This window comes from Engystomops pustulosus, chromosome 1 (assembly GCF_040894005.1).
Source record: "Engystomops pustulosus chromosome 1, aEngPut4.maternal, whole genome shotgun sequence".
Taxonomy (NCBI): domain Eukaryota; kingdom Metazoa; phylum Chordata; class Amphibia; order Anura; family Leptodactylidae; genus Engystomops; species Engystomops pustulosus.
In genome coordinates this window covers 79,780,481-79,807,435 of record NC_092411.1, presented here as the reverse complement: position 1 = coordinate 79,807,435, position 26,955 = coordinate 79,780,481, and the positions used below count along the sequence as shown (strand labels likewise).

The following is a 26,955-nucleotide window of genomic DNA, read 5'->3' as shown; positions in this document are numbered from 1 at the left end:
TATGGGGGACTTATATACGGCCGATATACGTCCCCCATACACTCCTATGGGCTCACGGCCCTGTACGGGAGCGGTACGGTGCAGCACACGTGCGGCACCGTACCGCTCCGTAGCACGGGAAAAGATAGGACATGTCCTATCTTTTCCCGTATTACGGCGCTGTGCGCTGTATCTCCCTATGGAGAGGGGCAGGGGTGAGCAGATCTCATCCCCTGCTCCTCTCTGCAGTGCCGATGTATGCCCGCCGTACTACGGTATGGCGGCCATACATCGTGTGAATGTAGCCTTACCTGGTATCCAGAGATAGCTATAGCAAGTCAAGGTGGGTGTGGCCTCATTGGGCTCAATCCAGCAACTCATTCCCATGCTTTCTCAGCATGCAGCAGTAATGTCATGTGACCAGGGTGACATCTTCACAGGTCCTTTAGCCTAACATTAGCAAACTGTACCCCATGCATTTATCTGATCACATGAAATCACAGCATGCCTGCAGGGAGGATGGGGAGGATTAGAAGTCCATGCAGAAGAGCACCTTTTTCCTCTTTCTTATCCCAAGCCTGAATACCAGAAAGTGTTATACGGCGATGTTTAAAGTTTTGAAAGACAACAATAAAAGCTTATTGTTATTAGGTTAGGCTTATTATTATTATTTTAATCGAGTTCATTTTGGGCAGTGACGTAATGTGTTCTTTATTCCACATGTTTATTGGCTGAAAATGTTAAAACTTAAAAAACGAGGGCAGAATAGCGGTTTTGTTCTCATCATCCCATAGAAAGGAATTAAAAAAAAAAAAAAAAAGTTACTCAAGTAAAGTATTAAAAAATAAAACTCAGAACAAAACTTCCTCAGCTATACCAACGGAAAAATAAAAAAAAAAAGGTTACAGCATTTAGAAGCCCCTACTGAAAAACTTAAAATATTCCCGTGTCCTGAGGGTAATATCTGTGATCAGGGAGGTTTTTTTTTTTTATTCTGAAAAGTCTCTATCAAAATGAGGGAGGTGAACTGTTGTGTGGCCAGTGGGTTAGATAGAGAGCAATTATTGTGTTACACCATACTTTTTCCATACCCTAGGAACCAAATATAATTACAAAAAGTGTGATACTTTTTTTTGTTTGTTTTTTAATCGGTAGTTAGAAAAGGAATGGAAAAACCCTGTTTTTTACAAACATTTAAAAATCAAAAACTGAATGAGTACAGTTCAGTTGTTGGATTATTCAAACACAGCAGTCAGAATCAGAACGTCCTACATTCAGCAGACATGTAGGATGATTGTTGGCCTGTGGACAGTGCATTACAAGTTAGTACAGTCTAGTATAAAAATAGTCTGAAATGGGGCAGCATTCTTCTTATATTAACAGGTTAAATTTGGCTGGGGAAAAAAAAAAAAACATTAAAAAACCACTCCAATGCGACCATCGTCTTTGTATTTGTATAGTGCAAGGTCTTGATTAAGCAATGGGACACAACCCTAAATATGGATGGGGCAACAAAATTCAAGTGTTTTGGTAACATACTGTGCTTTTCTTGCAAACAATGGCCAACATCCTGTCATTCAGTCTTTACCGTTAACAGAAATCTTCAGCTTTCCAGCAAAACATGAAAGATAGAACAATTACAGGGCTTCTAGCTGCTGCTCAACAGGCCAAAAAAGGCTTCTGACTCATCCTTCATGTCCATGCATGCTCCTCACAGCACCTTTGTTTCTCACAGTGGACACTGCCCTGCTGGTCATCTTTCCAAACTAGCAGGCAAGCACACAAAGGAGAACAAGCAAAAAGGAGGTTAAGGATGTGAACCAAGTATTATTTGTCCGTTAAACTGTCCAGCTGCTCCCGATATTCAGTGAAAAGACGCTGGAATCGAAGATTTTGTCCAATAAGTGGGAGCAATTCTTGCAGCAGATTTCTTTTCCTAAAACCCTGGAAATATAATAAAAGTGAAAAATGTCTTAGTATCACAGCATATGTGCAAATTACGACATGTAATACTACAAGGTATTTTACATCTATTTTTGTGAAAACCCGAAATTCATTTTAATGGAAATAAGAGTGCGTTTGTCACTTGAAGGGTTTTCTGAGCCCACACTAATTTTGCATAAAATCCAAAGTTTATCATCTTAAAAAAATGCCAAAACACATCTTATTAAATGTTAAAGCCATCTGCAGAACGGCTGCAGGATTTATCTTAGCTATAATACAACAGCAATGACGCAACTATTAGAAACAAATATAAATCATTTGTTGCGGTCACTACATTGCAAAGGTTCACTTCCACACCACAATCTGCACAAACAAGTGTCATAACAATTGTGTGTCGAAACAAATTTTTAATTTTTTTTAATGTGTGTATGGATCCCCTTATGGCACAACTCAAGACTTCCACGATCTTTCCATGGTACCCAATGGGACTAGTTGGCAAGTCCAATTTGTGCTTTGCATGGGGTTATATCTGTGTGGTGGTGCACTCCGCCCTCCAGTAGCTGAAGGGTTGCTATGAATTACCTAACTTTTTCCACCGGCCATATCTTCAGCTTCAACATGCTATAAAATACACAGTTCACAGGAGACCAGTAGGTAGATAATTCCTACCCAATCCAGGCAGAACTCTCATCTCCCCTTTGTATACGGAATTACTTTCGGCTGCCCGTTACTCCGGCAAGGGCTCGTTGGGCCCACTGAGTAACGAGTATTGTATTGCCTTTTCTATGTCCCCTGGTCTGGAAGGCCGGATGTTGCAACTAAATGTACTTTAATCAAGCTTATCTGACAATAGCAAGAGTAAATGCGTTTCAAACACGGTTTACCCAAACTTGGACAGCTTTCTTCATCGGTCTCGTCATTAAAGAAAAATCTTCCACTTTGAAAATGCCAATATAAACCAAGCATACCTCCTGCTAGCAGTGTCCCTGCTGATGCAGGATATATTCTTGATAATGCAATAAAGCTTGCGTTTTCTGACTAAAATAACAATTTAAATTAAAGAAATTAGCGCCGGGCACTCCAGTGTATGTTACACAGGGCGCTCGGGCTGTTTCTAAATACGGTGTTTTGTATATTCCATTCACTCCCTCCCTTCCACAGCTCCCGAGAGCCAGTGACGTCACCCAGCTTTTGGGAACTCTTGAGCATGCGCGCTAGTCACTGAGAAGCCAGCTGCATGATACAACTGGGCGATAGTAGTGACAAGCATGAATGCGTGGGAGTTCCCTAGAGCCAGGTGTTAATGATATATTCCTCTGCAGTGGCCATCTCGGACCAAGAGAACCAAACAGAAGACATTTTGGAGAAGTGGACATTTTAGTTTTAGCCGGGGATGCTTTTGACCTGTGTACAGCTAATGTTCAAAATTCACTGTGTTTTCATTTTAGCTCTTATCTGTCTGAAGCTGCTGTGTGAAGGGCATATTTTGACTTAAGAGCTAAAACGAGGGCAATTTTTCAGAGAAACAAGGCCTAGGAAGACAGTGCATAATTTATTAACCTTTTTGGAGAATGTCCAGGTAAAATTCATTATGGCCAAAAGCATTGCAGTAGTCTGTTTTCTGTTCATGTCCCTTTGATGCTGATTTTTCTGTCTTTGATATATGCAGCTGAGGCTAATAAACTGGGGAAGATTTCTACATACACTAAGAGACTGATGTCTTGGGTTTGTTCTCGAACTGGTACCAGGGAGCCATTTTGGCCATAAAAGAGTTAATTTGAAAGTCACCTTACAACATGAAGGAATGGCGGTTTAAGCCCTAGATAAAAATCTCTAACACAGGTAATGCTTCGTTTTAGTCCTGTTTTTATCAGCTATGTTTATTTACCTGCACCTACACATTTATATAGTGTACTGTAGAGTGCTTCGCTTTTAGTAATCCTTTTAGTAAAATTTACTGTTTATTGAAAAAAATGCTCTGCTACTGCATATACAAAATGCTTAAAAACTTACCAATATTTTAGATTCCCATTGGCTGTCAGATGAGTGATGGACAGGTCCGAGCAGTTCCTGACATACTTCACGTAGCTTCTGCTCAAAACCTGTGCAATGTGAAAACAGATGGGATTAAAATTATACATATTAAAAATACAAAATATACTAAAGTCCTTTGGAAAAATCAGTTTAACCCATTCAGAACCCTCCGATAAATCTAGCAGACACTGAGCGTTCACTGTGCTCCAATAACTATTCTTTTATTATGCAGATTATTTCGGATGTGCCGATACCAAATATGTGGGGGCTTTTTGCTTATTTGTGTTTATACTTTATGGAAATTCCCCCAGTAAACGGCGAGGGGGGTTCCGATCTCTAGGGAGAAGTCCCTTACATGCAGTCATTTTGACCATGTCAAGTAAGGGATTAGCACCCGCTGTGATATACAGCTGACAACTGCGAAGCTAAACATATTGGTATGTGTTTTCACGGGAAGTACCTTCCTGTACGGATGTACTATTACGTTAGGGTGCGGGAAGGGGCTTAAATATAAAACACAATGACTTATGTTAACTATATTAGTAGCAAGGTATTTACAGACAAACTTACCTTCATTAACCAAGTAACGTGCATAGATAAGCAACCAGTATTTATATTCCTGGCTTGACTGTAGTATCAGGGCACCTGCAATCTGATTCTCAAGGTAAGCCATGGTTGTTTCCTGCTGCACTTGGTGAGGCATTGTGAAAAGGTGAGCGGCCTGTCTGCCTGCACTGCAGATGAAATAAAAAAAAAAAAAAATAATATATATATATATATATATATATATATATATATATATATATATATATAATAATAATAATAATAATAATAATAATAAGACTGTTATAGAAAAGTATACAAATAAAAAACACACACATATATACACACATACACATATATTATATATAAATTTAACATTTTCAACTCAAGATAAAGTGCGGGTCCACTTATGCAAGTTCACTAATATTTTTTTTTCTTACATTTTTGCAGACCTAAAGGGAATTTTAAATAATCTACCAGGTAAAAGTACAGAGTTGAAGCATCTTGCATCATAAGCATTGTTACAATGGAATTAAATGGGCAACATCTTGAAAATGAATGGCACAAGGTGCTTTTAGGTTACACAATTCAGTATAAACAAATAGAAAGGACCACCACACATGTCCATAACAACGCACCCAACACATTAAAAGAAATAAAGTATAACTGTAAATACAAAATTCAGGTATAGAACATACAAACCATGATTAAAGCTATATAATAGTCATGAAGCAAGCTCCAGCAGTAAAGCCTCTAATCTTAAACCCAACCCCACCAGAAACCTACAGATCAAAGGTTTGAGACCAACCAGAATTGAAAGAGTGACACAAAGGGCTAACATAAATGATATAGTTTACTCTAACTGATCCATGTCATTCATTGTGTAAAGTTTAATGTCAAAGAATTTTATTTTTAAAAAAACCCCCACAGAAAATGCTGTGATAGTGGACCATTCAAAAGAATCCCTCTGAGGGGATATTGTTGCATAAATCATAAAGATTATATACGAGGGAGACTATAACCATATTCTGAGAAAAGTATACATATTCGAAACTAAATGAATAGAGGAGCAAAAATCAATGGACAGCCGTCCCCAAGAGCTTGGTGTAAGAAAAACTCCAGTATGATCAAAGTACACATGTACAAGCAAGAAAACCTACAAAAAGAAGCTGGATGGCAAAATATAAATATATAGATTAAAAGTTTCTTACTTGGACGCTCGTCCTTGGATTATGGCTAGTGGTCCAGAGCACATCATTGCTTCCTGTGAGGTCAAACAGTTCCTGTAATCTGCGCACTGCGCCAAGGAGTCATGTTTGTCAGATACCAGGTTCCTGTTCAGGTGCAGAAGTCAGCAAATGGGGTAAAATGCAAAAATAATAAAACCCATATTACTTTACACAAAAACTAAAAACACATTTGTATTATAAATACTTTGGGTTGAGAGAACATGAACATAAATAGATCCAGCACAGATGCAAAAAATGTTTAGCTTTGTTATGCTTGGACTAAAATTAAAAGTATCATTCTTTATTTATTAGTTTCAAGGCATACATAATGCATACATACTCCTTACCCAGGAGCTAATCCAAATCTCAGAAGAGGATTAAACTAAAATCACACTAATAGCACCTTATGCTACTGATCTAGAATTAAAAACCAAAAAAAAATAGGGGAATATAATGTGTGTGTATATATATATATATATATATATATATATATATATATATATATATATATATATATTATATAATTTTATTTTTTTTTAAGGGTGGTGGTGAAAAAGAGGTGTTTATAGGATAACATGAACAAAAGTGAAAATCGATACTTGCTTTCTCATCTTTGACAATGGTTAAAGATGGTTGTCCCATTGTAGGAAGTTAGGTCTCAGGCGATGTACCCAAGTAGCATCCAGAGATGACCGGAGCAGCAGGCTGCGCATGCCCAGGTTTCCCCGTTCGGCTATTTCGGCCAGCCCCATAGAGATGAACAGAGAAGCCCAAGCATACGCGACTGGCTGCTCCGGTCATCCTGGGGTGCGAAGGGGGTACATCGGACCCTTGTTCTTGTGATCCGTGGGGTCCCATTCACTGAGACCTCCACCGATCAGCAAGTTAGGCACTATGCTGTGGATAAGGCTTAACTTGCTACAATGGAACAACCCCTTTAAGGTGAACAATTATGGGCACATATTAAATGGCAGGTCTCATGTGTACAATAAGGATTTGCAGAAGATCACTTAAAATAGCACAAGGACTAATCTTAAATGACATCTGTAAAATCACATACAAGTCTTACCATGTGGAGAGAGCAGGATTAAAGCAATATGCTTTCCCATTAGACAAGCTGAGTATAGGAACACCTCTCTGGGTAAGTAACGTTTGAGAAACCACCAGATCACTTCCTGTAAAAAAAAAAAAAAAATTAAAAATATCAATATGTAAAATAAATTGAGTGTATTTCAGCAACAAGCAATTTAACTCATAATATATACATAGATAATCTTCAATATTTAGTGTAAAGTAGTTACCTGCCAAAATGGGCAACAATGACTCATTCTTTACAACAGCTTTCTGATTCTGGACATCCCTATAAAAAGGTTAAAAGGAAAAAAAAAAAACAACTAAAAACAAAAGAAAACTTATGGCAGCTAAAAATACACAATTATATACCTGGAGAGTCATATTACTATTGCAGTGTATATATGGTATGCTACATTAAGCAAATGCCACCGTTCTTAATACTCACCAAACAGAAAGGGCAGCTGATGATATAAGAGCCATAACAAAACGGCCTGTACACTGTAACGTAGAGATCTGGGAAGGCAGAATGATAGGTGGAAATATTCGTCTTCCACTGCCGGAAAACATAGATAACATCCGCTTCTCACAAGCTACGCAAACCACCTCACTAAAAAGAAAAAAGCAGTTACAATGTATCTATGCTCCCTAAATTTTTAACAGACTGTGGAGCACAAGGGAATGACAACACTAACTTGCTTCCAGCGGCTGCAAGGATGCGACTTGTTAGCACCGTTTTCCACTCTTTTCCTTCTCGATTACACTTGACCTGGCTTAGTTTTGACCCTCCTACTATTCGGACCTCATTCTCTACTTCAATGTAGATTGATGGCTCTTGACTAATCTTAAAGTCAAAAAATAAATTGTGAAAACCTTAAGTACATAGCAAAATATTTTAGGCGTCATAATATAAAATGAAACTAAATTTTAAAAAAGCTTATGTATAGTATAGATTTTAACTTTGGATAATGCTGCATGGATACCCATGACATAGATAAGCCCCTATCCAATCTACCAGTGGTTTTACCAAACAAAGATGCATACTATGTTAGGCTGGTTACACACGAACGTTTGCAGCCCGTTTTTATGTGCCATATGGTGGCGCGATCCCAAAGGCTGTATATAGTGTGCGGCGTATGGGAGTCCCTGCATTATATAGAAATATAATGCAGGGACATCCCCTCTCCCGGCCAAACAGCCGCTCCAGAACTGTAATAACTAATACAGTTTCAGCGTGGCTGTCTGGACGGCAGAGGGGACGTCTCTGCATTATTTTTCTATGCAATGCAGGGACTCCCATACACTGCACTATGTGCAGCTCGTGGGATTGTGCCACCATATAACAGGCAGGTAAGTGCTATTCAGGTGAGATACTGCGTGACTCAAGTATTGTCTCTGGCATCTCCCTCATAATCCTTTCCCTTCAGCAGAGCAGAGGATGTCTGCAGCTGAGGGTGGGCGGAATGAGGGAAATGACAGACATGAAATGAGAAAAACACTGACTTGCATGAATAACACACAACCTTGGGACTCACTGCATCTTCTGGCAGAGTCCCTGTTAGGCTTACAACGTACAATTTCTGGGGATAGGAACTATGCACTTTTTTTTTTTTTTTAGCTAAAACCAGTGTGGGAAATAGTTAGCATAGTGCCATGGGAACCTGTCATTAGGTTTATTAATGAAAATCTGGTGACAGATTCCCTTTAATGTCTCATTGTAACTCCAACTGCTCAAACCTACAGCAATCGTGAGAACAAGGAACCTATAGTTTTAAAGAAGAGGTCACATGTGCTCGCTGAAGTTTCTTTCAACTTTGTTAATAGCCACATATAGGAAAGAGGATATCCACTGCCTGTGGGACAACAGATTCAAGTTTATTATATTCTTTAATAGACAATTCATGCCCAAAATGTATTCACCTACCTGCAAGGTGAATGACTTCTGAATTGTTGGGATCGGCAGTCTAAGCAATAGCCCTGGTGTCACACATGTTAAGTCCTTCTCAGATGCTGATGCCACTGGAGACTGGTAATATTAACAAAAAGTAATGGAGAAAACTTTAAAAAACAAAGCTTTTGTTTAAATAACTGCCTTTTAATGAATAAAAAAAAAAATATTCAGTTTGGACTCTACACTGTAGAAAGAAGATTATTCCTGTCCTGCACAGAAGCCTCTTACTACATGTGGGGGGATATGGGCTGTGCTCTGTCCTCACACTCCGCTGGCACATTACACAGGGGAATGGGTCAGGAGATAGCGATCACTGCTGTTCCTCCTCTCCTGCAGGGTGCCGGAATGAGAGGAGGGAAGATGCAAATCCCTTTCCAGAAACCCTGATGCAGGGATTCTGGGACAGAGAGGCCATAATTCATGTAGTGATCCCTTTATTGAGCTGCCATCCTGCTAACTCAACTAACCAGGAGCTAACCACAGACTGAGGAGAAGTTTACACAATCCATGTTCCAAATTAAGTTCCAAGGTATCCCATCCAAAATTATACATTTCTGAATGAATTAATGTTGGCTAAATTATAATTTAATTAAAGGGAACAGACGATTAGATGAATAGTGGATTAAAATGAAAAATAAATCATTGTAAAATCAGATTATTCACTTGCAGCCATTCACATGGGAGGAGCTTCCCTTCATCACAGATGGGTTTAGACCTAAGTGACTGCAATTGGGCGAAGCTCCTCTCCGCGGTGCTTGCATTGCATTCAAAAGCAGCGTGTGAATGAAACCTCAAAAGCTTAGGTGTTCTCTGCCAGCCCCAGCCTCTTCATGTCACTGAAGGCAATGCAGGTGCCAAATTATCTTGATGTTTACAGTGCTGCAGAATATGATGGCGCCATTTAATTAAAATTATTATACATACAGCGCAGTATTTTTTGTTAATTTCCGGTCATGCACAAGAAAGTATATTAGGGAAGTGTTCTAGCCTTTTCATTTTGTAACTAGTATGTCCCCATTTAGTTCTATGGGCCCCAGTCAACTGCCTTGGGCGCAAAAGATAGAGAAGGTCCTATTCCTCCCAGAGTTGACAGCTTGGGCAGTGCTTCCCCCCCCCCCTCCCCACAGTTATTGATGTGTAAGCGGTGCTAGGTGTTACCTTTATGGCTTTCACTGTAGGTTTAAAAAAAACACATCCCCTTTATTCTTTGGATCAGCACAATCATAGAGATACCAGATTTAGTTGCGTTATGTTGTAACCCTCTGAGACCTTTAATAAGTCTTTGTACTAATCTAACAATTGCTTTAAATTTGTACAGACTCCTTTTTTACGAATTATGTAATTGGGTCACATCACAGGCCAAAAAAGTGTCCCATGACTTCAAATATTCAGATTTTGATGTTGCAGCCAAGAGACTTTAGTATCCATGTGGTTGAAGAGGAAGAATGCACGTTATGTTAAGCATCAGTATTACCAAAAACATGATTACAAGTTACCAATTATCAGTACATGGTAGATGAGGCCTATAGGTCTTCATCAGTGTATGTGTATTAGGCTGTACCAAGTGTGAGGCTTCCCAATAGACCTTTACTTATGGCCACTGAATACCTGGAAAACCCAGCAAAGCATGGGGAAGAAAAAAAACAAAACAAAAAAAAAAACAAAAAAACAGTTACCTGCACAGTGAGAGAAACAGACATAAGCCGCGAGTCTTTCCGAGGTCTTCCCTTTTTTCTTTTTTCTCCAAGGTCAGCATCCGATTCAGCTTTTCGTTTGCTAAGAGACTTGTTTGCAAGATTTTTTTCTTCACTGTCACTACTGCTGTCTAAATCCCGAGACTTTACTTCTTTTGCTGCGCTCTGATCTTTTGGTCTGTGTCAGGTATGGAAAAAAAAAATTCAAATTAAACTTTTCAGCAACAAATATTATATATCAATATAGGATTCTGTACATTAGATTTTAGGTAACAATACTTGCCTATCAGGAGCGATCTGATTTACATGTGAAATTCCAGTAGTCCCTGAGGTGGCTTTTGATCTTTCAGTGAATCGAGAATCAAGTGCTTTCATGGGCTCAATTTTCGGCTGGGCAGGAACATTTGTGGGTGTTGAAGGTGTAACGGTCGCAGTATTTCCACTATAACAAATGGTTAGGGAGGAATAGAAATTGTAGTAATTGCACATTTAACACAACAATGGTAGGCTTTTAAATTTGCTACACATCCTTAGTAAATAGGGAAATAAAACTCAATTTCTTTAAGTAACTTAAGGTTATTACTCCAAACTTTGTATGAAGAAGATTTTAAACAGTTTAAATGAAGATTTTTTAACTTAAAAAGGGAACCCATCACCACATTTGCACATATACAGCCTTTGACAGGTTCCTATAGAGCTCTGACTGACGCCTTTCTTTTAGCTAAAAATAGTTTTGATTACATCTCCATAGATCACCTTTTATCTTATATTAACTGGCATCCGGGGGGCGGGGGGGGGGGGGCGGAATCTTACTCATCCAGCCCCTCCAATCTAACCCTCCTTATTGGTCAGAGTTCATGTCATGTGACCGGAGTGAACCGCAGAGTTCACCAAAAGTGCATTGTCTGATGATAATGAACTCTGCTGCGATTCACTAAGATCGTGTGCTGCGATATCCTGCATGTGTCGCTTCCGCGCTCAGGTCCAACGGAGTTCACATTCTTCTTCGTCGTGCATGTAAGTGCATTGTCTTGCAAAAATTTTGAAAATTTAAACCGCCACTCAGTCTGAATCAGTCGGCTCGTCCAACGGCACGCCCCCAATTTGCGTCGAATTAAAGCCAGCGCAGCTGCCCAAAAACAATTGCGTGCAACACAATGCCAAAGGAGACACCTGCTAAAATATCTGTCCAGGCAAACAACTATCCAATCACCGAAAACAACTAACAATCCAACGAAATTGGGATCAGCGACCCTTAGTAAATAAGCCCCATTGTGTAAACAAATTGACACAATATTTCCCATCTGTACATAGAGCTTTATATATGTCTGTAGCTGAATATTAGCAGAAGTTCCCCAAGTACAAGGAGGCAGAGCAGTGATTTGAAGAGACACAGCTGTCAGTCAGAATAATGGGGTGTGGTTCACTTGCAGCCTGAGAGAGAACAGTCGCAAACACCAGACATGAGACATAAAATTGAATTTGCATATCAGAAAAAAGTCTAATTTAGGTACAGTGCCTCACTGGCAGCTAATTTGAGGTGATATGGGGAGGACCTGTAACCCTTTTTCAGCAGGTATTGTTACTTAGGGTAGTAAAAATCTGGTGACAGGTCTTCTTAAAGAAGTAAATAAAACCTTTCTCCTGGTAAATACCAAAGCACATTTACATTGCAGTGCAATTATTAAACGAATAGAAGCAGTGCAGCAATTTTAAGACAATACATTTTGGAGGTTTGACAAAGGATTGCATGGCTAAGAATTACCTAAATCTGCCTTTACAATAAAATAATTGTGCATTTTTATAAGTTGCCAAAAATAATACGAATTGATTTTACTTATTTAAGCAGTTACGTAAACCATCCACTATAATTTATTGAAAGCATTCTACACCATCTACCCTTGCTTTACATATCTATCCAGTGCAGACCAAATGCCCTGATCTTTACAAAGACCCCCCAAAAAAAGCATGTTTTTTTTCTGCAGGTTGCCACAACTGTATATATAGATGTTCTGTACAGGCCTCCCAGGACTTTATATATAATGTAATGAGCTATGTGGATTAGAACGCTGACTGTAAATATTACCTGCTTACCTCAAGACAAGTGCAAATTCATTGACAACCTTAGAGAGCAGGGAACTGAGAATTAAAACTTTAACAATATAGTTTTGGATTCCTTAACATCTTCAACACACTGTGTAAATGAGGGAAAACACTGTATCTGGATATTATTTGAGTTGCGGTCTCCATTTTCCAGCACCATGTAGCTGCAGCCTTTCTGTGCACTCACTGCTGCTGGGAGGCGACCGCTCCAGTTACTTTCGTTTCCACCTCCAACCACCATTTGCTAGTCTTGCTAGCAGGCCAGAATTAGGGGAAATTTGATTGAAAAGCTGAATATGAACAGAGGAGGCGAGCGAGATAAGGAATGATGGTGTGAGCTAAAGTGCAGAAGGTAGCAGGTTCTTCTGAGAATACATATTACAAAGTTTCTTGTATCCACTTATACTAATGATTTATGCAAATTTTGTTGAAAAGTTAATTAAAATTTTGGATAAATGTGATCATATTCTCAAGATGGCCAGCTAAAACCACATGGTAAACCATAAGATGTCTGGGTATTAACTTTTTCATGAACTTTCTCAATTATTTTTACCTCTCTTTGTTGGCGGGTTCCTCTGATGGTTTTGCATTTCCGGTTGCTTCTCGGGTGGATTTATCCCCTAAAGAACTGTTGGTGTTGGAATCCAGAGATATGAGCTGGTTGCTCTGAGATGACAGCATAGAACCCGCAACAGACCCCGAAATAGGAATACTATTGAAAAAAGCTGTAGAAAAGTCCCTGCAAATACAAATAGCCAGGATTAAATTATTTTATGTTATTTTATAAACAATATATACCGTATATACTCGAGTACAAGCCGAGGTACCTAGTTTTACCACCAAAAACTGGAAAAACCTATTGACTCGAGTATAAGCCGAGGGTGGGAAATGCATTGGTCACAGCCTCCCAGTATACAGCCTGCCAGCCCCTTTGTGCATACAGCCTGCCAGCCCCTTTGTGCATACAGCCTGCCAGCCCCTTTGTGCATACAGCCTGCCAGCCCCTTTGTGCATACAGCCTGCCAGCCCCTTTGTGCATACAGCCTGCCAGCCCCTTTGTGCATACAGCCTGCCAGCCCCTTTGTGCATACAGCCTGCCAGCCGGTAAAAAAAAAAAAAAAATAATAAACTTACTACTCACTATTCCGACGGCCCGGACAGCTCCTCTTCATCTTCATGCCGCAGGTCCGCGGAAGCTCCGTGGCCGCTCCTCTTCATCTTCATGCCGCAGGTCCGCGGAAGCTCCGTGGCCGCGCCTCTTCTGTCTTCATGCCGGCTCAGGGCTGCGACAGCTCTGTGCGCAGGGCCCGCCCGGCACACTCTGTGACGTCAACAGCAGCTGACATCACAGTTGAGTGTCGGGCGGGCCGTGCGCGCTGAGCTGTCGCGGCCCCGAGCTGGCATGAAGACAGAAGAAGCGCGGCCACGGAGCTGATGCGGACCTGCGGCATGAAGAGGAGCTGTCCGGGCCGTCGGAATGGTGAGTTGTAAGTTTATTATTTTGTATACCCGAGTGTTGAATTTTTAGCACAAAGGTTGTGCTAAAAAACTCGGCTTATACTCGAGTATATACGGTATTTATAGAAAGTATAAAAAAGCACCTCTAAAAGTATTTAAATAAACAAAAGTTATGATCTAGGACCTGAGATGGGACTTGGTTAATACCTTTTGCAGTGCTGCTTACACTTTATTTAATATATGGTAATGCTGCATGGATTCACAACTTCACTACATCCATTGGATTGCATTACAGCATTTTAAAAATTAATAATTCATACAAACCCAGTGTCCAGCTGGGCAATGCACAATGGGGTGATCCTCCGCCGCCCATCTGCTGTCCTCGTCTCTACTTGTTTCTTGAGAAGATTCTATTGAAAACAAAAAGTCAGCATTGAAATAACTATCATTTATTTAAAAACTGCAAAGCACCTAAAATGTGATTTGAGAACGAAATTTCAACACTCCATGTAATTTATAACTTTAAAAATGTAAAGCAAGAAGAAAATTTAAAGAGTGGTCTCCACAACAGTAGGGTCCTTATTTAACTTCTAGAAATAGGTGTCTAGATTCAACAGCGTGTCAGCGTCGCAGCTAAATTTTGGACAGTAGAACAGATTAGGACAGTTCAGAGAAGATTCGGATGGGCCTGACAACGTGCAATACACAGGCAAAGAGCAATGGGACCCCCAGCTCTCCAGAGAAAGGGGATTACGTTGTCACTGATGGGAAAAACATGTGACTTCCAAGTCACTTTATATGGGAGCAGACAGAGGTAGCAGAGCATAGCGATAGGCCATTTTCGTCATTCCCATACAATTCACATACAAACGTCAGGGAGCGTGCTCTTCCTGCAGCTCCACCCATTAGTCATGTTCTCTGGGGAGCTGGGGGTCACAGTAAACGGACCCTCACTCAGCTGGTTATCCCTTATCCACAGGAAAAGGGTTGTGCCAAAATATATTTATGGATATTTAAAAGGAAAAGTTACATTTAATAATTTAACATTCATGTGTCATTTAAGTGTGTTTTGGGGGCTGCACAGTTGAATGATAAGTGGAAAGTGATGCTACAAAGAGGTTACCAATTATATAATGAATTCACAGTCCATTCAGAAAAGCAGTGGTTTGTATGGGGTTGGCGCTGGGACTTCTCACCTTTCTAATGTCCTCCAGGCTCTCTCCATTTACCATGCTGGCTACTTTTGGTGCTGGAATATCTTTCTGTACAGTTGTTGCATGATCTGCATCTAGACGTGAATGCTGCCTCTGTTGAAACTTCAGCATTTCAGGATTTTCAATAATGGTGTTCGGTAGCTGGGACTCAGTCGTGATGGCAAGACTTTTCCCGTAAGTGCTTTGATGGATGTGATTCTGGATCATTGTTACATATAGAAAGTCACATAAAAAAAAAAAAAAAAAAAGAGCAATGTGTTTGTTACAGCTTAACTACTACAGGTAAAGTATGAGTTCATTATGCTATTAGTAGCATGGTATATTTAAATACCTTCTCCTCCTCGCTCAATGGGTCACCCAGCTCTTCCTGTGAGAAATCAAGGTATGCAACTGAACCATCCATAGAGCAAACCAAAATCCCAAGTCCATTTAGGGTCCTACAAGCCAACCAGAACAGGATTTTTCCATTAGTGATATATATATAACACAAGAAATGAAATAACAGATTCATAGCAGAAAAATGATAGAATGAAAGCTTCACACACTTACCATGAGATGTCCATAATAGACTTTTCAAATAGGTCGTGAATTACCACCAAAGGTCTCTTAAGGCAGGTGAGCTGCAAATCAATGGAAAAAAATAAAGGAGAAAACATTTAACGCATGACCCATGTGGGATATTTATCATAGTCAGCGCTCCATGCATTGTTGCTGTCTGCAAAAATTGGGACTTTTTCTCCCCCCATGTTTGTATTTTACAATAGACTTTAAAAAGGTTACAGCAAGCCACAAAATACCAAAAAACTGCCAATTAAAAAGCAGCAAAGAGAAGTACAAGCCGGTGGCACTGCAGAGGTTACTGGAACGTGGAACACCCAGCTAGGCTACTCCTCGCCCAGTTGCATGTAACTACAATAAAGTTTTTATATAAAATTGGCTAGTAGGTGAGGCAGGAGGAAACTCCCATTGGATCTACATATACGAGGGCGGTTCAATAAGTACCCGTGTTAGAAATGAAGACCCCATTTTTTTTCAAAAAATATTTTTTTTTTTTTCAACATACTGTATTTTCCGGGCCATTAGGCGCACCGGAATATAAGGCGCATTAGTCCGATGCGCCTTATATATGTAATAATTCCATATATAAGGCGCATCGGACTATAAGGCGCAGGGTTGGGGGCGTGGCGGAGGTCCCGGGGCGGAGCGGAGACCCGACGGGACGACACGCGACGCCGGAGATGCGACGCCGCGACGCGGAACGCGGGGAAGGTGAGGGGGAGGATGGCAGCGGACCATACTTACATAGGTCCCCGCTACCGGAGACAGCAGATCTCCAGCGGGAACTGCAGACCGACGCGGCAGTAGTTGTTCGTGCCGCGTGGTCTGCAGTTCCCGCTGGAGATCTGCTGTCTCCGGTCTCCGGTAGCGGGGACCTATGTAAGTAGGGTCCGCTGCCCTGCGCCATACATAGGGCGCACCGGACTATAAGGCGCACTTTGGATTTCCAAGGAAATCCAAGGCTTTTATGTGCGCCTTATAGTCCTGAAAATACGGTAGTCCCCTTTTAGAAACATACACTTCTCCCAACCTTCCTGCCATTTTTTTAACCCCTCCAAAAAATAGGATGTCGAACTCTCCAAAATACGCCTCTTGAGCTTTATTTTTTTTCACGCGAGCCATTTCTTCATGTTGAGGAACATGAAAAAGTTGCAGTGAGCCAGATTGGGTAAACACGGGGGGGGGGGGGGCACAGCAATCCATACAGTTTGGCAGCGACAACTCCGGATGAATGTGCTGGTGAAAAAGCACCTTATGCGGCAGTGTCTCCTTCAATTTTTTTGTCTAAGCGATCCAATAACTCACTGTAGCATTTTCCAGTGATCGTTCTTCCTTTTTCTAAAAAAAATCCATGTGGATGACGCCATTCGCATTCCAAAAAAAAAAAATCACCACCAAGACCTTTACGGCCGATGGGACTGTCTTTGCCTTCTTTGGAGCAGATTCACCGGGAGAAATCCATTGTTTTGATTGTTGCTTAGTTCTTGTGTGTAATGGTGAATCCAGGTTTCATCAACAGTGACAACTTGACGAAAAAAGTCCTTCGGATCTCGCTTAAATTGCCCCAAACACTGGGGCACCCGCTTGTTGTCCACCGTTAGCAATCGCGGCACCCATCGGACCAACAATTTTTTCCTCGCCAACTTATTATGTAAAATATTAATTGCCGTTCAGGTCAACACACCTACGGCCTCTGCTACTTTGCGCACTTTCGTTCGTTGATCAGCGAGTATCATGTCGAGGACTTTTTGAACTATTTCCTCGGTAACCACATCTGCCGTGCGTTCTGGTCGCTCCTCATCAAAAACGGATGTTCGCCCACATTTAAATTTGTTGAACCAATATCTAACTGTGGTCATAGAAGGTGAAGTGTCCCCATAAACAGCATCGAACTTTACTTTTATCTCCTCACATTTTTTTCCCATCCAAAAACAAAAAGCGAATTACCGAACAATACTGCTCTTTTTCCATCGTAGCGAAAATCACTAAACACGTCTTACTCAAATGGTTGCCAAACCCAAACTAACCTATCCATCAGTCTGCAATTTGTTTTGCCGTGGATTTGGCAGCATACGATTATAACACCAACTTCTCTCAGGAACGCCCTCTGTCGTCAAACATGGGTACTTATTGAACCGCCCTTGTATATGTAGATTCACAATGGTAGATTTCCTTTAACATCCACCTTAAAATGTAAACATCTTTCCACTGATGCCTAGTTCTGTTTACCTCAACCTCCCCTTCCAAACACTTATTTTTCAGATATGCCATATGACGGCTTGTTTACTGCAAGACAATTTTCACTTTCTAGTAACAGCATCTCTCTGCAAGCTACTAGGAAGCTGGAAAAAGATTCAAAATGCAGAACAAAAAATAAATAGTTGGCCTGATTTTCTATGACACCTGGTTACAGCACATTGAGCACACAGTGTCTCACTGCACCGTGGACAGACCCAGGTAGCGGTGCTACAAAAATTACTGAGCAGGTCTGAAATCTGGACCGTTTTCCGGCATGGTCATTGTGCTTCCTGTGGAGAAGGAAGGGGTGAGGAGTGCTCACTCCTATATCCCTTCTCCACCCGGCCGCTTTCACCAGATTTATCAAAGTGGCTTGGCTTGTAAAATTGGCTTTTTTAAGTCACAAAGTCAAAGTTTTAGAAGCATCATGTTTTTTTATTTCTTAAATAAAAGAGGAGGGGTAAACTGGAGTGACACTGCAACTTTTTTTTTTTTTTTTGAGACATTTTAAAAAGTTGCAGCTCATAAATCCAGCCTTGCACATTGCAGATTAATACAATTCTTGCAACTTGCTTTTATAACTAAAATGGTGTTCGATGCTCCTTGAGAGATTTCGGTGGTGGGAAGTGCAAATGATAGATTTCCTTACCCATACAGACAGTGAGCGGTCCTTGCTTCCTACTGCACAGCAGCAGTACGGACAGCTAGCTTTGTTTGAGCTTCCATTTTTTTGTTCCTTTTTAAAAATTTTTGGATTAAATTTCTGTTTGAAGAAAAGTAACAATATTTTAACACTATCAAATTAAAATACATTCAGGCTTAAAAAGGTGATACACAGCCTACTTAATAGTTAGAATAAGTGAATGTTAAAAGGTTCAAAGTGCTGATACTGGGAATTTAAAAAAACATGTGACATCTGTCACAAAGTTTCAAGCAACTGAACCCAAAGATCCTATTGATTAGGAAAGGTCTTAAGAATCTCACAGTAAAGATATTAAAGAGAAGTAAAGATATTTAAAGGAAATCTACCATCACAGATCTACCTACCAAGATAGATCCGGTGGCAGATTCCTGTAATGTATTCTGTAGCCCCTTAAAGAGAACCAGTCATGCAAAATAACCCCCCTAATCTAAATATATTTTCATAAACTGCCATTAGAGAGCATTGCCTCTTCATTGTCCCTCTGCATGCCTGTAAACCTAAGCAATGAGGTCCTAAAGCTGTATGCAAATGACCTGTGAAATGTCCAATGAGTCATTAGCATATTCAAGCTGTCCAGATTATTCATGAGTGGGAGGCACAACCACACCCCCAGTGCTTGACTGACAGCCTCTACAACGATGTGAGGTATAATGGTGTAGTATGGTGCAGCCTGTGTGTGTATAGGAGAGATACAACAGCTCCAGGATGCAGCCATGTTATAGCAGAACATGTCAGGTACTTGTGTAGCTGATGTCTGTGTATCACACATGTTATAGCAGAACATGTCAGGTACGTGTGTAGCTGATGTCTGTGTCTCACACATGTGTATTAGGAGGATGGAGGATGCAGCATGTCAGCAGATGCAGCACACACACCAGCAATGCCTTACTATACATTACACACAGACATGAGCAGGGGGAGGAGAGGGGAGGGGTAACAGGGGTGACATCACTTCTTCTGACCATGTGACCAACCTCATTTACATAATAAAGAAATGATGATTTTACAATAATCAATGTATGAAATGACTAGATAAAGGCTTGGATGGGATCCTTGTGAGCTGCTCCAACAGGTAGTAGTGACAGGATAAGTTAGAGACCTGATGACAGGTGTCCTTTAAGAGAATTTGCATATATCTTAGATAAAAGTTTTCTGTGGATCAGGGGCACAAAAGGTTTTAATACAAAACGTAGTAGACTAGAATACATTACAGGAACCTGCCACCGCATCGACCTTAATAGGTAGATCCGCGATAGTAGGTTTAATTTACAGGAAATCTACCATCAAAATCCATCATCAACTTACTCATAGATCCAGGCACTGTGCTGTCCAGTGCCTGACAGTGGTCAGAATCTTATATTTGTTATGCAAGGCCTCCTTCCTTCAAAAATCAACTTCATGGGAGTGGAAGGGCGTGCTCCGTGCAAGTTGTAATAACCTGTGAAGCTGCAGCATGGAGGGGCTCTGGTAAAATCCCATAGGAGCCCTTCAGGCTCATTAGCATAATTTTACACATTGATTTCTAGTTACTAATCATTTTTTGTAGATTTCCTTTAATGGCTAAAGATACTACTTGATTAATATTTTGATTGAATTGCATGTATTATTAGGTCAAAATATATATTTCTTTTACAAATTAGCATTAGTAATAATGTGACATTTCGCTTGCATAACACTACAATACAAGCAGCAGTATGGAATACTATGCTGCATCTCTTAGAAAAGTTTTCTGACAGTTTCTTCCATATCTGGGATGAAGTATGATTAACCATTTTTACACTTTCCGCCTTAAAAAGGCCATAGCTTTTCTAGTTTTCAGTTTGTGGAGCTGCATGAGGCAGTTGTGGATAGTAATATAGGCGGGTGGGTGGTAGCCCTGGGCCCATTTTTATTAAAATATTTTACATTTCTTTTCAAATGTCATCTAAATGGTAATAACAGCAGGTATCTGCTTAGCACAGCATACACCCCAATGTTTAGTAAAGGCTCAGAGCCTGAGCTATCTTCATAAACTCTTAAAAATAGCATGGCATCAATTAGATTAATTTGAAAATTGAGAAACAAGTGCCATAGACTATAATGGAACGTGTGTCAGAAGAGAACATACGTTTTGTTGCCTTTTGCAACCATTCAATGCTTTCATTTTTCCAAGCGCAGAATACAAATATCAGATGTACTGTTGCTTAGACAGATTTGTTTCAGTATTAACCCCTAGGGGACTCGGCCTCTTTTGGCCTTAAGGATGCGGCCCTATTTTTCAAATCTGCCCTGTGTCACTATAAGTGGTTATAGCTTTGGAACGCTATGAGATATCCAGGGGATTTTGAGATTGTTTTCTCGTGACACATTGTACTTCAAATTAGTTTAAAAATTTGGATGAAATCTTTTGCGTCTAGTTGAAAAAAAACTAAATTTGGCAAAAATATGGAAAAATTCTTTATTTCAACGTTCTAAATTCTCTACTTTTGATGCAGATAGTCATAGCACCCAAATAAATTCATAACCTACATTTCCCAAATGTCTGCTTTATATTGGCATGGTTTTTTAAGATTCCACATATTTTACTAGAATGTTTTGAGGCTCAGAATTTAGGAATCATTTTTCACATTTTTTGTAAAATCACCAAAACCCATATTTAGATGGACCTGCACAACTTCTAATTGACACTGAGAGGCCTAAATAATAGTGAGACTCGTAAATTACCCCATTGTGGAAACTACACACCTCAACGTATGGAAAACCACTTTTAAGAAGTTTGTTAACCCTTTAGGTGTTTTATAGGGGTTAAAACAAAATGGAGGTACAGTCTACAAATTGTAATATTTTTTCACAATACACTCATTTAGAGTGGAAAATTAAACATTTACAATGGATTAAATGAAAAAAGGCTCCACAAAGTTTGAAACCCAATTTATCCCGAGTACACAGATACCCCATATGTGGTGGTAACCTGCTGTATGGGCGCACGGCCGGGCATAGAAGGGAAGGAGGCGCCATCCAGAGCAGATTTGCTATGTCACATTGTACAGGCTATAATTTTTTGTTGTTGTTTAATGTGGACTTATAGGGGCTCATTTCTTTTGCCACACGAGATGCACTTTTCTGGAATGTAATTTTGGGGCATCTATAGCTAATTGGTGAGATTTTATTAACTCTTCGTTGGTGGAGGAAATGAAAATCATCAATTTTTAGGAAAAGGTTTATGTTTTTTTTTGCCCGTTTACCATACCGTAAAAATAGTATATTATTTTTATTCTATGGGTCACCACGATTATGAAAAGACCTCATTTATATAGTTTTTTTTTCCCATTGTTACTGAATAGAAAGTAATTTGGTAAAAAATGTTAATTTTAGCATCACCGATTTTCATATGCATAACTTTTTTATTTGTCAGCCTACAAATCTGGTTAAGGGCTTATTTTTTGCGAGAAGGATTGTTCTTTTTAGTGGTCTTATTTTAGAGTGTGTAACTTTTTATAGTATTTCTTAAAGGGTATTAATTGAAAATCATCTTTTTTTTTCTGAGAGTTTTTTGAGGTTGTTTTTTACGAGGTTCACTTTGCGGGTCCAATAATGATTCTGTTTTATTATGCAGATTGTCACGGACGTAGTGATACCAAATATGTGGGGTTTTGTGTATTTTATTCAATTTTACTGAATAAAAACTAATTTGGAGAAAATTTTGTTTTTTTTGTCCATCTCTTCTTATGCAGAACTTTTTTATTTTTCGGCTGACAAATCTGGTTAGGGGCTTATTTTTTGCGAGAAGAGTTGTTCTTTTTAGTGGTCTCATTTTAGAGTGCGGAATTTTTTTAAATCAATTTTAGAGCATTTTTTTTTAAAGGTATTAATTAAAAATTATTTTTCAGAACTTTTTTTGCGTTTTTTCCCCCTGGCGTTTACCGTGCACGTCAAGTAATGATTCTGTTTTATTATATAGATTGTTACGGACGCAGCAATACCAAATATGTGGCGGTTTTTTGTGTTTTTTATACTTTATTAAGTGTTTTTATAGGAAAGTGACATTTTAAGGGCTTCGATTTTAATGTATTTATTTATTCTAATGTGTTAACTTTTGTGTTTTCACTTTTTTTTACTTATACATAACTGAACTTGAACCAGCGATGATCTGATCGCTGGTTCAATTTCAATACACTGCTCTACAATACTTCTTCATTGTAGAGCAGTGTAAACTGTCTGAGCATGCAGGCGCATGCTCAGACAGTTTACAGTCAGACCCGGAAGGGGTCTGACTGTCTCGGATATCGGGCAGCCACGGAGCACTAGGCAGACTTCGGGGCTGCCCAGAAGAGGATCAGATCCCCCGGTAAGCGGCAAGAGGGATCCGATCCACAGCAGAAACACCCTTACACGCCACGGTCATGCATGTGCAAGGGGTTAACACCCGCGAACGGTGCCGGTTCCGATTGCGGGTGATACAGCGCGCTGTCAGCTGTACTACAAAGCCGCTACCTCTGGTACCGGCTCTGTTCGTGAGCCGGTGCCAGAAGCAGGACATTATAGTGCGTCCTGGTGCGCTAAGTATCTAGTCACCGGGACGTACTATAACGTCCAGGTGCCCTTCGGGGTTAATGGGTTAAATCTATTATTTAAAACCACAACTTGGCTTTATAATGTGACGTGTATTGCATTATACTGAAAAATACAATAATAAAACCAAAAAAGATATACAATAGAAAAAGTAATCTCACCACCACAGTGACAGCTTTTCGATGACCCACAAAGTCCATGTTTGTTTTCCAACCATCACGTTCAATAATCTGTGCCGTAGGACCAGAGTTGTTCATTGCATGAGCAGATACAAGGTAATGTCCATCAGGAGACCAACTAAGACGCAAGACATGGGTAGTTCCTCCACACTAGAGCAAAGGGCAAGACTTCTTTAAGCAAGGGTCTTTCTACAATATTGTGACATTGAGATTGTTACATAGCTGGTACCTCATCAAACGGCTTGGTGATACTGGTTTCTAGCTGCCAATCCATGGTCCTCCAGACTTTCAGGCTATGGTCATCAGCCTGAGAAGCAATATACTTTCCAACAGGGTCCCATGTCAGTCCTTTAACCAATCCAGAATGTCCCCTCAATGTGGCTATAATCTCTGCAAAATTAGACATAGTTATTTCATAAAAGGCATATGTAAAATGCAAATAGAACTATACCAAAATAGTTGATAAAATAACAACATCCAGTAATGTAGTTTATTAAGCCAACCTACCAGGGAATTTGAGGGCATTCCATATCACAATGGTGTTATCAACACTACAGGATGCCAGCCATGCATCATGTGGAGACCAGGCGACATCCATTACATCTAAAAGATGAAGACAATTAAAAGCATATAAACACTTGTTTACACAAAACTACAAAAAGCAGTACCCCAAGACACTTACCTCCTGAATGATTCCTGAGAATGGAGAGGCAACGCCATTGCTCTACATTTGCCAATTTGCTGCTGGATCCAAAAACTGTACTAGGTCCAATGTATCTGCAATAGGAGCATAAATCAGAACAACTTTCAATGTAGTTCAGGATAAGTTTGGATATACCATAACATTCAACCAATAAATTACCTCACATAGGATTTGATCATAAAATCAACACCTTTTCTTTATAAAAGCAATGAGAAACATAAAACATAACAATTTGAAACCCCTCTATACTGTTTATCTCCCCAGAAATTATATAAAACTGATAGATATAGACTATTAGTATGTGTAATCAATGTGTTTAAATAGCATATATCCTCACATATATAATGCAAAAATTTAAATAAGCTACAATTCCGTCAGTTACTCCAATTTAATTTAGAGACTATTTAGAGAACTTATACACATATTTTGTATTTTGCTCCATCCACAGGATTGATGAAATACCAATACGCATGTGATTCAGGTAATCTGGATATACTGGCACGCTGTTCTCAACATTATTAACAATTGGTGGCAACAGACAGAAAGCAACTGCACACAAGAGATGTGCCCAATTGTTTTCTATTTGTCAGTATCAATGATGATTAAGAGTCGTACAGACTTTTTCAGGAAGGCACAATGTGGACAAACATTAGCTCACCCAGATTTCTTCCACACCATGATGAGTTTGTCATCTCCTCCGGATGCTAAATATGCTCCATTGTTGGACCATCGCACGCAGTTCACACAGGCTGAAACAAAGTGTACGCAAAGATTAATCCAATTCCACCATGACATCACGGAGAGGACAACGAACTGCTCATATAGAGCCTGCTCTTCCGCAGTGTGAAACCCCAGAGCAGTTATTTGCGGTGTAGTCTGGTACCTAAGTGGTTGTCCATCTGGCACAGCATCTTGGGAATACTTTCGTTCTTCTCATCTTCTTCCTTAACAACAGGTGGCATATTCCATATGACAACTTTCCCAGAATCTTGCCCTATGAAATGACAACAATACTGATCTGTTTTGTGTAACGCCTGGAAAACATTTTATGTATTACAGCTTAGCTCATACATTTTACCCTTATGTTCTAAAACAAAAAAAGCTTGTTTGCAAAATTGGAATTTTTTGCCTTTTTGGTAAACATCAATAAGCAACATATAAATCTCTAACTAATACTCATATTATACATATATTGGAAGTATTTTTCAAAACATAAAATTCTGGAATTCTAGAAATAAAAATATAGACAAATCACCAATGGTGTGAAGTGAATTACAATGAATGGAGAGAAGATTACACCCATAATACATTTGACTTTGCCAATGACGAGGTCTATTAGTCATGTAACATTTGCAATAATTTGCAAATTAGTCAGTGATGCCTTATATAAAGTAAGAGGGAAAAGTTGTAAAATAGTTATCTGAATACCTAAGGACATGTTCACACAGTTGATTTTAAAGCTGAAAGAAATCAGATGCCACTTTGGAAGAAAAAATCTGTCAAAAGCCTAAAGCTAACCATTAAATTTTCTTTCACTTTCACCATCGCCGATTAGAACCCGTGAATGTCTACTACAGTTTATGAAAATAATTTTTTTTATAGATGAGCTAAAAAGCCCCCCCCCCCCTCCCATTGCACTGAAAACAATGAACATAAGAGAATCCCTGTGACCATGTCCTTAGAAATCATTTCCCACCTCTACATCACAACGGCTGTAAGCAAAGTCAGGTTGCAATCAAATGCTACATGTTATTCATTAGATACAAATGTTTATGTAAACATAAATGTGAAGCCAATAACATACATCACAACCCACAGATGCCCCCAAAACAAACCTTGTCCTCCTGTAGCAAATTTTGTGCCATCGGGATGAATGTCCACGGAAAATATTGGTTTCCCTAAAATAATAAATAGAAAATATATGCTTAAAATGTACATGAAGGTTTGGTACAATATTATTGAAGGATTATTTCTGTCATCTGTGGCAGTGAAGTGGCAGTGCCCTCCCATTAAATGTACACACTGGTCCAGCTGCCAGGCCATGCACTGCTCTCACTGCATTAGTGCCACCATGCCAGGTGTTGCATCATCCTCTACAGGTGACAGGGCATCTGTAGTGCTGCAGGACCAGCCTCAGGGGACTGATGCCACCCACAGCAGCAGCAGCAGCAGCAGCAGCAGCACACAGCGGGGCACTAGTAATGCACACTGCTGCCATCCTGTGCCCTGACTTCGCCCTCACACACAGGTATCTGCCTGGGCACTGCCATGCACACACTACAATATCAGCCATAGACACGCACAGGCTCATCCCCATTCACAACGTTGAAAGTTCTGAATTATCCGGCGACCCCTTCCAACTTCTGTGGCCCCTTGGGGCCACTCGCTCCCGCCTGCTTCTCCCTCACCATTGTGATTAACCCAGGTGGGTTTCAGAAGCTTCATTGTCCCGCCGTGCCCGGAGCAGGGTGTCAGCTCCGGCCGCCCATTGAGCACCGGAGCTTTCCCCTGTGCAGGCTTCTCGGAGCCGCCTCTCAGCGCCGCTCCATCCCGCTCCGGCACCCGCACCAAGACCGGAAGCCCGCGGGAAGTAAGGTTTAAAAATGTCCTACTGGAAACAGAGACCTGGAAGCAGGCGTTCCTTGTTAAGAACAGAAAGGGAGGGACGCCGCTACTACTGACACACCAAGACACTGACTGCAGTCACAGCCCCAGGAGGCCGCTCACAGCTACTGCCGTCCATGTGGTGACCCTGTATGAGAGGATACAGTGTAGTGGTGGCGGGCTGATGACAAGCATCCCG

General features: G+C 40.2%; 1 protein-coding gene across 1 annotated transcript; it reads right to left on the bottom strand.

Annotated features, from left to right (window-relative positions):
- Positions 1-876: 876 nt before the first annotated feature.
- On the bottom strand, positions 877-26,955 carry HIRA (histone cell cycle regulator). The gene is made up of 25 exons (XM_072144520.1): positions 26,561-26,955; positions 25,988-26,050; positions 25,036-25,146; positions 24,811-24,901; positions 24,132-24,226; positions 23,957-24,052; positions 23,679-23,839; positions 23,432-23,599; positions 18,666-18,779; positions 15,770-15,840; positions 15,552-15,657; positions 15,203-15,418; positions 14,331-14,416; positions 13,102-13,287; positions 10,729-10,887; positions 10,428-10,623; positions 8,725-8,826; positions 7,496-7,644; positions 7,249-7,410; positions 7,031-7,089; positions 6,799-6,904; positions 5,712-5,834; positions 4,528-4,691; positions 3,937-4,025; positions 877-1,923 (listed from the first exon to the last, which is right to left on the bottom strand). Exons 1-25 carry the CDS (start codon positions 26,595-26,597, stop codon positions 1,807-1,809), a joined length of 3,027 nt encoding a protein of 1,008 aa, XP_072000621.1. The 5' UTR covers positions 26,598-26,955; the 3' UTR covers positions 877-1,806.

What these genes read in the sequence shown, in the direction of transcription:
- HIRA (XM_072144520.1), bottom strand. Translation starts at nt 26,597, where the DNA reads ATGAAGCTTCTGAAACCCACCTGGGTTAATCACAATG. An exon ending in TCACCAAGCCGTTTGATGAG is followed by an intron (nt 23,600 to 23,678) that starts GTACCAGCTATG and finishes CCTTTGCTCTAG; the next exon opens with TGTGGAGGAACTACCCATGT. An exon ending in AATGGGAATCTAAAATATTG is followed by an intron (nt 1,924 to 3,936) that starts GTAAGTTTTTAA and finishes TTATATTTCCAG; the next exon opens with GGTTTTAGGAAAAGAAATCT.